Source organism: Parasteatoda tepidariorum, chromosome 4 (genome assembly GCF_982258835.1).
Source record: "Parasteatoda tepidariorum strain Cologne lab strain chromosome 4, Ptep-v5.0, whole genome shotgun sequence".
NCBI lineage: Eukaryota > Metazoa > Arthropoda > Arachnida > Araneae > Theridiidae > Parasteatoda > Parasteatoda tepidariorum.
Window position 1 is genome coordinate 79,982,890 of NC_141758.1, and position 12,665 is coordinate 79,995,554.

General features: G+C 30.9%; 1 protein-coding gene across 1 annotated transcript in view; it reads right to left on the minus strand.

The window, feature by feature from the left end:
* Pxn (Peroxidasin) overlaps window positions 1-12,665 on the minus strand; it is a 103,114-nt gene that overhangs the window by 528 nt on the left and 89,921 nt on the right. The window contains exons 14-20 of the mRNA XM_043041871.3: window positions 11,627-11,890; window positions 10,480-10,713; window positions 9,302-10,395; window positions 7,344-7,533; window positions 4,993-5,110; window positions 4,687-4,898; window positions 2,477-2,718 (exon numbers count right to left, since the gene is read on the minus strand). Coding sequence (XP_042897805.2) covers window positions 2,477-2,718; window positions 4,687-4,898; window positions 4,993-5,110; window positions 7,344-7,533; window positions 9,302-10,395; window positions 10,480-10,713; window positions 11,627-11,890 — 2,354 coding nt within the window. The remainder of the gene's footprint in view (window positions 1-2,476; window positions 2,719-4,686; window positions 4,899-4,992; window positions 5,111-7,343; window positions 7,534-9,301; window positions 10,396-10,479; window positions 10,714-11,626; window positions 11,891-12,665) is intronic.

A 12,665-nucleotide genomic window follows, 5' to 3' on the forward strand; every position in this document is an offset into this window, starting at 1 on the left:
TAAAATAATTTTTTCCTCTGTTGGATTTTTTTTTTTTGAGTTTTCTACCCAAAAAAGGCATTTCTTTTTATTGCTGAAAATTAATATATGTTCTATAAATTCGAAAATGCAAAATAGTTTTGTCTGCAAGCACATTTTTGCTCGACCTATTGGTGGTGAAATATGTTATGTCCCATCCACTGATCTTCGTTTTTCCTGCAGTACACCTAAGTTTTATCTTAAAGAAATACACTGTGATAACATATTTATGAACTCTATTGCTTTAAGGGGTTGAAGATAAATATCTGCATCAAATAATTATTAAAATTACGTGAAAAATATTTTAGAAAACAATTTTTACTTGGTAAATCAGGACTATCATCTTCCGATTGAAGGAAAATGAATTCACTGTCCTCAGGCTAACTCTCTGAATACATCGTGACTATTTTGTCATGCAACGGTAACACTAATGAAAACGAAATCACAGAAAATGATTTTGATTTCAATCTAAGGCGAGAAATCTTACTGCAAAAATTGAGAAGAAAGTGGATTTAGTTGCACCATCTCTTAGCAATATTTAGAAATTTGAATATTGCGCAGGATTTAAAGAGATGTGTAAATAGTGACAAATTTCAATGATGCAATTTTTCTCTTAGTCGCATGGCATGCAACACGGACAGAGAAGGGGTTGATGGAGAAAAATAGGAATTTGTCTAAACAGTTTTCTGCAAATATAAACTTAATTCAAATTTTTTTAAAAAATATTTTCATATTTTTTTGATATCTTGCTATACAAAGTTGCCAAAGGACATTTCAAGTGAGAGATTTTGATTGAAATTTTGTTGTAAAAGGCAAATGTTTTAAAAATAAAAGAAAAAGAATCGAAAAATTAAGTTAAAAAGATATTAAAATTGATTTAAAATTTTTTTCTTTTCACAACAGTATTTTTTGTCTGAATTTGATCAAATACACTATAAACGTTGAAGTTGTGAAGCTACTTATGTTTCAACAATAGATAGTTATTATTTTGAATAATAGGTGCATTTTTGTGACTCTTATAGAATTACAGAATGCTACTAATGATATGGAAAGGATAAATATGACAGGAGAAAATAGGTTTGATAAAGATTTTTTTTAAAAATGTGACAATTTATTTACGGGGATGATAATATGAAAATTTATTTGTTTGATTTAAGGACTGCCCATCATTAATTTCTGATTTTTATACGCTTCAAAAGTCCATTTGGTTATGTGAAATAACTACATTGAAGTGATCCTCTCATTCTTCTGGAAAAATTGCATCGCTTGCATGCAATTTTTGAGGCTTAGAACAATAATGTGCCAAAAATAAATAATTTGCATAGTAATATCTTCCACAAAAAATTATTATACAGAAAAAAAAAGTTTATTACAGCATTTATTGATTGATATATGCCACTTAGCAAGCATTTTAATCTAACAAGCGTCTAGATTTCTTTTACAAATTTAAACTTTTAGTTTGTGATGGAACTAAAAGTAAATTTATTTCAATTGTAGATTATCTGATCTGTTCAGAAAGTCGTCGAAAAGTGTAGAGAGCAATAAAAAATGCAACTGAAAATACTTTAACAGAAACCCAATGGAGTTATTTAATTTGATTATGCTGAAAATTAAGGTTTAGAAGCCTGTTTTTTGACTATTTCATGAAGATGTTACTGATATATTAAACCTTCAATATAATGTAATGCAGTTGAATAGTTCAGAAATTTCATGGTTCATTCAAACAAGCAATCAACTTACAAAGGGGAAATTTAATTGTTTTTGCCTGTTTCCGGTATTTGATTATTTAAATCAATTTTGACAGAAGATCACCTTACAGAGGTGGTCAATTAAAAAGGTTTTACTGTATTATTTATTTTTAAACCCCTTTAATGTGTTTTTTTTTAAATTTTATTTTTAAATTCTTATACAGAGTGCGCAGCGTTTTTTAAAAGTGCTAAAAAGGTGCTTATTTTCGATATTTTTTTTAAAAGCCATTAAAGGTGCTTTTTTTATTGGGTGTTTTTAAAAAGTGCTTAATTTTCCTTTTTACAAAATGAAATTTTTCCCTTATCATGTTGATTTTCGCTTCGAATTATGCAAAAAGACTCAGTTCACATTGTTCTACTCAACGTTTGCACAATTATTTCAACCCCAATGTATTGTCAGAGAGAACGTATCGTATGAAAACGCCATTCGTTTTATATGATTCAAAATTTCATGATTTTTGACAATTGTCAAAAACAGTGCCAAATTTTTTTTTTATTGACATGACGGTTAAAACATGATAAAACCGTCAATTGTCAAAACTTTCCAACCCTGCCTAATTATGATGTTTTTTTATAGTGCTTAAAATTTTTTTTGAATGCTTGAAAAGTGCTTAAAAGGTGCTTATTTTTTGTTGAATAATTTGGCTACGCACCCTGTTATAGTATTGCGTACGTCTAACATTAGTGGTGAAAACCAAGGTGGTATTTACCTTTCTGCTCAGGCGATGAACTGTTTTTTCTAGTTTTCCAACTAATTCCTCGATGCCTTCGATCCTTTCTTCAGTGATGTCTAAATCGTGTTCTTTCTTAGACTGTTGAGTAAGATTAAATGGTTCGTGGTGTATAGCCTGGTCATTTAGCAAACTAAATTCCTCTTCTGAACGCACAAGAAAAGATCGTCTTGGACGGAGGTTAATATCGTTCAATTCATCATTTCTGGATGCACGACATTCTGAAATGAGATTATTAGTATTTCTTAAGTATTATTAATAGAAACAGTGATTAAAAAAACAAAATAAAATAAAAAACATAACAAAGAAGGCGTTAAGTAATTATATTTTAATTGCTTAACACCTATCTTACGTAAAGTGTGCAAAAAATAAACGGACCACTCTGAATAACTTCTGATCTAATTGATTTGATCTTCATGTTTGAGGACTCAATCTTAATGGTTTGAGGTGTTGACCTCAAATATGCTAATTACTTAATCCAGACAGTATTTTAAGTTACGAAATTAAACATTAAAACATACTTTCTCTTAATAAACAGAACCCTTTTTCCGACGGAGTCTTATTTCTGACCCCCAAAATATAAGGAGAAGCCACTATCTGAAAAATTATAATCCTAATAATTTGGATCCCTTAATGTTAATCTTACTTTTTGCGTATTTTGCCAAATCTCGAGAACTTTTTAAGCGAATTTAAAAATTTTTGCTCACAATTATAAAATTTGTTTATCCTAAGAAAATTCCATGCAAAAAGTAACTTTTTAATGTATTTATTATTTTTTTATTCAATAATAGTCTAAATAATTTCGAACTGTCAGGTATACAATTTTTTACATCGTTTTAAAGAATGTAATTTTACTTGGCAAAAAGCAAAATTCGAACGAAATCAGTCGAATAGTTTCAGAGTTCTCAAATTTTAAAAAAGTTGTACTTCAGTCAGTAAAAAGAAATCACACTGAATAGTTTTTGATTATATTTTATAATAGAACGATCTAGAATTTGACAATTAAAAACAAAACCAGCAACGAAAATGCACTTTCTCTAATTAAACATAGCATTTTTGACCCTCGAAATGTGGAAAACTTGATCATTTCAGTTTAATTAAACTGATGGAAAACTTAAGATCCTTATTTTTATTTTCCGCGTTTTACATTGAATATCTAAATTTAATTGCTATAACCAAAATTTTTTTGTAGTTATTTATTATAAAACTCATTTATTCAAAGATTATTTCATATAAAAGTTTTTAACTATATGCTAAAAGAACTTTAAAAATCAACACACAACTAAAAATTTGAATTAATATCGTTTGAATAATTTCTGAGAAATAAAAGTTTGACAAAGTTGAACTTTCAAGCTTTTATTTTTCAGTTACTATTCAGCCAATTCTGTTTGAATTTTGCCATTTAAAATTAATATCGTTTAAGAAAAAGAGAAATATTTTGTACATTTCTAAAAACTTTTTAAAAACCATTATTAAATTAAGTAATAAAAATAGCTAAAAAGTAATTTTTAGATTAAAATAATCTTTATATAATTTAAGACAACTGAACATCCAATATAGTGATCTAAAAACATTTTTTATAGCATACACACATTATGAAAATAATAATTAATTGTATCACCTGATTTTATTTATATGTGTGTGTGCATGTGTGTCTGTATCAGAAATATTTTTTTTTTACGAATTGAGTGGGAAAAATGCAAAAAGTGAAATTATTTTTTATTTACTTATTAAATTTAAACTAAGCAATATGTATACATTCAATTAATAAATTAACTGAAAAATTTTAAATTATAATTTACTTTTTATAATACAATTTTTATATATGTATAATGCAAAATTTTGTTTTTTTCACTTAACTTATAATTTTACTCATGCAGGACGACAAAAGAACCTAAAGACATTAACAAAAATTTACGAGCATTCCACTTAAGCTAAGCTAATTTATTTGATATAAATATAAAAATAAAAACGCTTTTAATTTATAGTCCATGATTTGAATGCTTAGTTGCAGAAAAGCACTGATTTAAGTTAACTCATCTATGGTCATATGAGAGTTTTATTAAAAGTGGGTTCGAAAATCTTTTGATTCTTCTAAATAGTTCCATAGATATGATAAAAAATATGAGAAATAAAACAACTATAAAGGAATTAATTTTTTGAGCTGACATTTGCGAACGGATATTCACCTTGGCAGCATTCGGTCCATACATTTAATTTGATACTCGGCAGAGATGAGCAAGACGTAAATTTTGGAGATTGTAAATGAGGAACAGTGAATACATCTTTAGTCAAAGTTGTGATGTTATCCCCATTATCACAGATAACTCGGGCTAAAGAACTTTGTTTTATTTGAGTCAGCTGATCTGTGGTGAAGATACCAGGATTTTCATACCAAAACCTGAAAAAATACAGGTATTTTTTTTAAAAACTTTTTTTCCAATCATTTTTTAAGCCTAAATAATAAACATCAGAGATAAATATATCATACATACCGATCGCCGTTTCTGACTCTTCTAAATTGATCAATTAGTAAGCAAAGGAAAGTAGGTCCTATCTTAGCACTATCAACTGAATCTTCACTGATACCACCAACCCAGAGATCAATGTTATCTATAATAGTGGAGGAAAAAAAATGAAAAACCTTATTACAAATTTTAAGTTGTTAGATGTCTTAAGCCGTGGCAAAAATTTAGATCTTTACAAACTAAAAATTTCGCAGTAATGAGTCTGACAGATGATGTTGGCGATTTGCAAGTTGCCTTGAAACACAATTTAAAAAATATGTTTCATTAATATAAAAAATTTGTTTCACTAATTCATCCATTCACTGATTCGTTAATTACAAACAAACATTCGTGAATTACAATGAAAAAAAAATCGCAATTTTAAACTGCCGATTAAAAGTATTAAAAGTAATTACAACCTGCTGACGTCACTTCGGATTGCTCCAACAAGGTTAACGATAATAAGTCTAACAAATGACCTCGGCAATTTGCAATTTGAAACATAATTAATGTTGCATGTTGTAACATAATTAATGTTGTTTTAATAAAATATGTTTTACTAATTCACTGATTCGTTAATTCGCTGCAATTGCAAACTGCCGATGTCACTGCAGAATGCGCCAACTAGGTTCTTGGTAATGAGTTTGATAAATGACGTCGGAAATTTGCGAATTGCTTTGAAACATAACTTAAAAAATCTGTTTCACTAATTCATCTATTCACTGATTCGTTAATTACAAACAAACATTCGTGAATTACAATGAAAAAAAAATCGCAATTTTAAACTGCCGATTAAAAGTATTAAAAGTAATTACAACCTGCTGACGTCACTTCGGATTGCTCCAACAAGGTTAACGATAATGAGTTTAACAAATGACCTCGGCAATTTGCAATTTGAAACATAATTTAATAAAATATGTTTTACTAATTCACTGATTCGTTAATTCGCTGCAATTGCAAACTGCCGATGTCACTGCAGAATGCGCCAACAAGGTTTTCGGTAATGAGTTTGATAAATGACGTCGGAAATTTGCGAATTGCTTTGAAACATAACTTAAAAAATCTGTTTCACTAATTCATCTATTCACTGATTCGTTAATTCGCTTTTTTTCTTCGATTCTTTTCTGATCTTAGTTATTCGCTAGATCTTGAATCATTAATAAGGATTGCAATAGTGAAATGAACCTATAATAATAATACGCTTTTCAAAGTAAAAGTAAACAATCTCAAAATTAAACAAATGTATAAATGCATAATTAGCTGGCAAGTAATTTAATGCGAGGAAAAAAATATGAAATATGGATTCATATGAGATAAATAAATAATAATTAATAATAATAATAGTGAAAAAAAAGCGGTCTTCATAATAATGGAAAAAAATGAAATTGATTAATGACAAAATTAAACTTAAAGTCAAGATTTTCTCGCCTCAGATTAACATATGTTTATGACTCTTCTACTTTAGTTCCTTCTTCATATTTTTTTTACGTGATTTGGAATAAATATGCAATTTAAAAGCAAAAAAGCGAAAAGCAGTTACACTGTGAAAAATTAAAGGTAAATTTGTGGAGTCTAGCTTACAACGGGCTGTTGCGGGAATGCTTTAATAAAATTAAACTGTAATGTAATTTTAATTTGTCTTAGAAAAACCAAAAGAAAAAATGACAACAAGGAGACAATTAAAACGCGAAGAAAGGGTTCTTTCGGGATCGTAGAAAAAAGTTTTACTTAATACTCTATTTTCAAGATGCTCCTTAATATCGATTATTAAAATACTTTTCAAAAATTACTAAAAAAATATGCATATTGGGGGGCGTAAAATAATGTTTAAGAAAGGTAAAATATGAAATCTAATGAATTTACTGAGGAAGACGAGACTGAAAACATCAAAACCTGTTTGACTGCCCAACTGAAGGCATTGCTAAAACACACTTTTCAACTCCTCTCCATTTCATCCGACTATCAAATAAGAATTTGATGTTATCCATCTCGCCTTCTTTAGTTGTGATTCGTTAAATTTAGATAGCTGTTTTTTCTTCTATTTTGCAATTTTAAACCACACATCTTCTTGTTTAACTTTTGACTAGAATTTTCAATATATATATTAAGGACGATCATTACAGAACACCCTGTATACTTCTATAGGTTTTATATAACACGCGTTAAAGCTGTCGATTATTGAAAATGAGTCACAATGCCAATTTTTCTCGCACACAATGTCAGACTACTTTAACTACTCGACCTACAATTTAAGATTTGCTACTTCAAATTACTATTATGTGAAATAACCTGGAAAACTCGTAATCAAAATTTAAGGGAAGTAAAGTTTTTGAGCAGACCTGGATGACCATACAATTGTTGCAGCTTTCTTAGGAGGGAGATATCCGTAATTTCATTTCTGAGATCGTCGAATGTAGAGGCCACTGTCAAATTACAATATTTCCTCCATTTGTTATATGACGGCAAACCGTGGTCTCTTCCTCTCTGGACATTTAAAGCAGCGAGATCTTGGGCAACTAAATGGGCTGGCTATAAATTCAATTAATTTAATAACTGTCATTAAAATACACTATACACATTGTTTAGTAAAACAAAAAACAGACAACAAACATAAGATTTTAAATACAGAGTATTTAAAAATTAGCAATGACTTGAAAAAATAATTTAGGCTGAAGGAAAGGTGATAGAAATGAACAGTTTGTTATGTTCTGCTTAGGTAACGAGTGACTTATTCTCACCATTTTTTAAAATTTGTAAACATTTTTTCAAACGATGACTTTGAGGAAAGTTCTAAAGCAACGACTCGATTGCATGTTAGCCTATTGTAACAGAAATATTTCCGCTATCGTTTGTTAGTTTTGACCTCAGCTCGAGCCACGTTGTTGCTAGAAATGGTGTTTTGGATAAAACATTGCTTTAACATAGCTTTTCAGTTAGCAGTGCCATCAGTTGACGAACCTTTGAAACTAAATTTGAAATTTAGTTGCAATAATAAAAGCGTTTCCTTAGCAGTAAGCAGCAAACCGTACATTTCTTTCAATTTTTCTTTGATAAATTTTCCAATTCGTTGGTCATTTTTACGTAACGAGAGTTTATTATTACGTAGGTTTACGTAACTACCATTTATGATATATATAGGGTGTTTCATGATAAATAAGTGAAAACTAGTGGAAGAATTTATTTGCAAAAATTCTTAAAGCTACATTTGTAATAAAATATTTTTCAAAGAAAATGTAATGCGTTTCATAACAGCTTCTGAAATCCTCAAATTTTTATTCAATTCGAGTTTCTTAAAGAAAGACTGCTTTTGCAAGCATTCTAATGATATTCATCATATTAAAATTTTGTTTAGTTCGTTCACTAGGAGTTTTGGCACTTGGCTCCTCCTTCATCACATGGTATCCGACGATACTATTTCGCTACTTTTGGGAGAAGGATATGAATAATCCTGAATAACGTCGCTATTTGGCGATCGTATGACAAAAATATTTATTTCGCAATCTTTATGTGCATTTATTTAACATTAAATATTTCATAAATTTTATGATATTTCCCTGTTTTGAGTGAATAGTTTGTCAATTTTTAAGATATTTTGCTTGGTTTTTAAGTCAAAAATATATTTAATAGGTTAGAGTAACGAAAGGTATTATAGCAGATGATAAAGCGAAGTAAGTGTGCTTGAGTTTGGCTCGCAGTAAGGATTGTCTCATATTCAATAGCGGAGATGTTTTTCCTCTTACACCCGCGCTGAAATGAACTCTGCGTCTGAGGAGATGGAGCCACGTGCCAACTCCTGGTGAACGAACTATACTTAGTAATATTATTTTTGATCTAGTAATTATTAGACATTCCGATTAAGAGTATTAAAATAATAAAAGAATCAGTAAAACAGCTTTTTATAAAGTATCTGATTTATATATTAATTTGAACAGCCAATTCATACATCCGATGTGTGTTTTTTAATGTCCAACACTGTTATCTTGCAAATTTTAACATGTCTCAAAAGATAAGTTAACTCTTGGATCAAATACTGAGACAAACTCGCGTTAGCAGAGAAATTTTAAAGTGAAACCGAGTAGTATTTACGTTGCACAGAGGAAAATCACACAATCCCCTTGTGGTTATCTTGACGTCAGTGTGATTCCAATTTAAAAACCATCAAACCGTGGGTAGATCAGGAGCAACGTTTAAAACTACCAGACACCACTCAGATTCGGATCTGTGTTACTAAGTTATTTTCGTTTTTTAAACTAACCTTTGCTATGAAGAAAAGTACAATTATTGACACTAAACTTACTGTGAATAGATGCTCTGTCAAGTCTGAATTAAGAAGCTGATCAGGACGCTTTAATTTCGCTGGAGCATACACCAGTCCTCTAAACAATGGATCCATACCACCTTCTTCAACCAAACGAAATGGTGCAAAGAATGCTTTCCTAAGAGGAAGATTACCTTCGCGAATGGGTTGAAATGTCTCGTTCAATCTCATTAATTCAGGATTAATCAACGTATGGCCGAATCTTAAGGCAGCAGTAGCGAACACATTTGCAATGGATGGGTTGACATTAGGATCATATCCTTTATAAGGCCCTAATTTAGCATAGCCATTTTCACCTAATATTTTCGGCAACCAATGAGCATAAGTAACATGTTGCATAATAGCCCCAACAATCTTTCTTGATTCATGATAAAGTTTCTCATTGTCCCAGTGTGGGTTGTAACGAAATAGCTCCTTTGCAATGCGGTTATGTTCTCTGACCCATAATGTGTGCATTGATAGCAGTCCTAATTGTTCATTGGCTCGGACATCTCCACCCAAGAAGCAATCTATTGTACTCTCAGCAAGATCTCTTTTGCAATCAATTGGCTGTCCATCATTAAAGGGCAATAGAGGTTTTCCCGATGCAGTTAAGATACCAGTTCTCATAAGACCTCTATTGCTACTCATCTCGCGTAGGTGCTCAGCAATACGCTCATTGTTACCGTAGACGTTTGAAGCATCAATAAACGCTGTCAACTGGTTGACTTGCTCTCTAGGTTCAACTCTGTTGAAAAACACAGATGTTATGCCTGATCCACAGACAGAACTGGAGCGTACAAACTCCATGCAGCTATGCCTACGAATGCGAGGATCTCCTGGTGGTACTTCTATGGGAAAACAGGGTGCAACTGTCTCACACGAGGTGGCGCAATCGACGCTGTCTATGAAGCTTGCGTGACTAATGGAAGGCATTGAGAAATCGAGGTCATGGTCCAAAAACTGACCCCATTGCATCAACATATGCGTATATTCAGAGTCTTGAGATACTGAATGTGTAGATACAATTTCAGTGGATACAACCCTTGCGCTGGGTTTTGGATGCCCATTGTATAGCTTTGTTCTTGACCAACCTGAAATAAATTATAATCAATAAATTTAAAGTTATATTGTATTAAATAAAACTGAGATTAAATTTCAAATGAACGAGATGCTACCTATGGGTGTATTGAAACCATTTTCATATTCTGCTGGTAACAGTCTCGTGAAAGGTGTCAGTGATGCTCCCCACCTCGGATGGTTGAAGTTATTGCATAAACCATCGAATGTTCGGTAACTTTGGTGAAAGCACATATCAGAACAGCTCGGTTCTTTTTTATGTATTAGACAGCCGGATAAATTCGCTAAAAGGTCGAGCTTATCATCTGATAAGATATCTTGATATCTAAAATCTAAAATCGAAACAAATATTTATGGTGCTTAATATTTATAACAAAAATAATTGTTGAGTATCAAAGATAAATTTATTATTTTTTTAAATAAAAAAATAAGAACAGAAAAGTTAATAAAAATTAAAAAAAAAAACAATATATTGATACTGTTTTAAGTTTTTGCACAGCGTCAAGACGAATATACTACCAACAGTCAGCTTATAAGATAAAATGTTTTTTAAAGGGAGGAAACTGGTCAATATGCTTCCTAAATCACTGACATCTTTTTTTTAATTTCTTAACCTTTCTATAAAAATAGTTTGAATGTCGTAAAACCTGACTTTATCATTAAATAAAAGTTTAATTGTCTTAGATACGTAAGCTTCCGTAATGTTGGTTTTCCAGCAAAGCAAGGAAAATATAAAAAAATATGTGTTTTAAATATTAAAAAGGAATTTTATTAAACTTACGTATAATATAAATTCAGATTAGTAATTCTTTCTTGTGTGATAAATTTCAAAGCATGAGATACAAAGGTCGACGTCACAATCTGGACAGTAGTACCGAGTTTCCTTTCTACATCTTTTATTGTTTTCATCTCTTCCACAATTACCTTAAAAATATCCTGGTACTGCCATCTGGTATGAGAATGAGAAATAAATATTTTCCGGGCAAAAGAAATGAATTAGTTTTATTCTTATTGGCGTGTTACTACTGAACACTCCAGCCCGGAAATATAACGGGAGCGAGAAATAGAGGGCGAAACCTCACCCCGTCATCAACGTTTTCATGGTAAATTCTTCAACTTCTTCAAACCGAAATATTTCTCAATACACAAAAACATGCAGAATTAAATACTAAACAAAATAAATTATGTGCAAATAATTAAATAAAAAATCAGGTATTCACTTAATTAGCTGGAATAATAACATACCACTTAAATTAAACTGATTTCCAGATCGTACGTGACTCCATACAATTTCTAGTGCTCGTTCATAGATTTCAGCTGATCTAGCGGCTTCTCTGGCTTCATTCGTTGGAAACCTGAAGGCTTGCAACAGTTCTCCAGGTTGTCTCCTATGTGGTTCTCCGAATAACTCGTATAAGGTGTGATTCAGAGCTTTGTCAATTTCAACCCGGGCTTCATCAACAGCTACAAATATCAAACCGTCACCCGGTCTTCCAACAAAAGGTTCATCTGCCAACGAAAATAAAATGTTAAGTCATCAGTAAAATCTCTAAGAAATTAGCCCTAGTCAATCTATTATACTTAACAAGTTAGAATACCATGGGGGTCACCGGTGACCGACGAAGCCAAGATTATTAGAAATCCATAATTCGAGTAAATTTTAAATTTTTTATATGATTATCGTTACTAAAATGGTTTGAATAAATTAATGTGACATAGAACACACAAAAGTAGTTTTACCCATATACACAGAGATGCCAACTTGCGCCGGACAGCGAATAAATATTTTCGAGTGGTGGTTTATTAATTGTGATTCTTGGTGTAATAAATTCAATTTAGTAGATTTTTATCCACCACTATTTTTTAAACAATTCGTAGGCTTATATAATTCACCACTTCTTCAGATATGTCATGCTCCCGCCCCAGCAGAAGGAGCCCTCGTGCAACATCAAATTCGACGCCTAAACTTGCTCACCGATTAGTGTCATTAATCAAAGAATTACAGGAATTGCTCAAAAATGAAGAAGTGCTCCGCCTTCTGCGGGGGATCATCGGGGAAACATCTCAATCCCAGCGAGTTCTATTTTTATTTTCAAGACTCTCAAGTTAAATTCACTGAACTTTTCACAGCAGACTTTCACTTAAGTTAAAATTAAATTACATAAAAATTTATTATCTGATAATATAGCCAATTTATGCATATATATTTATCAACTTATGTACGTTAAATTCTTTTGCAAATTCTATTGTACTTAATGAGCAATATTTCTCTGATAAAATATAT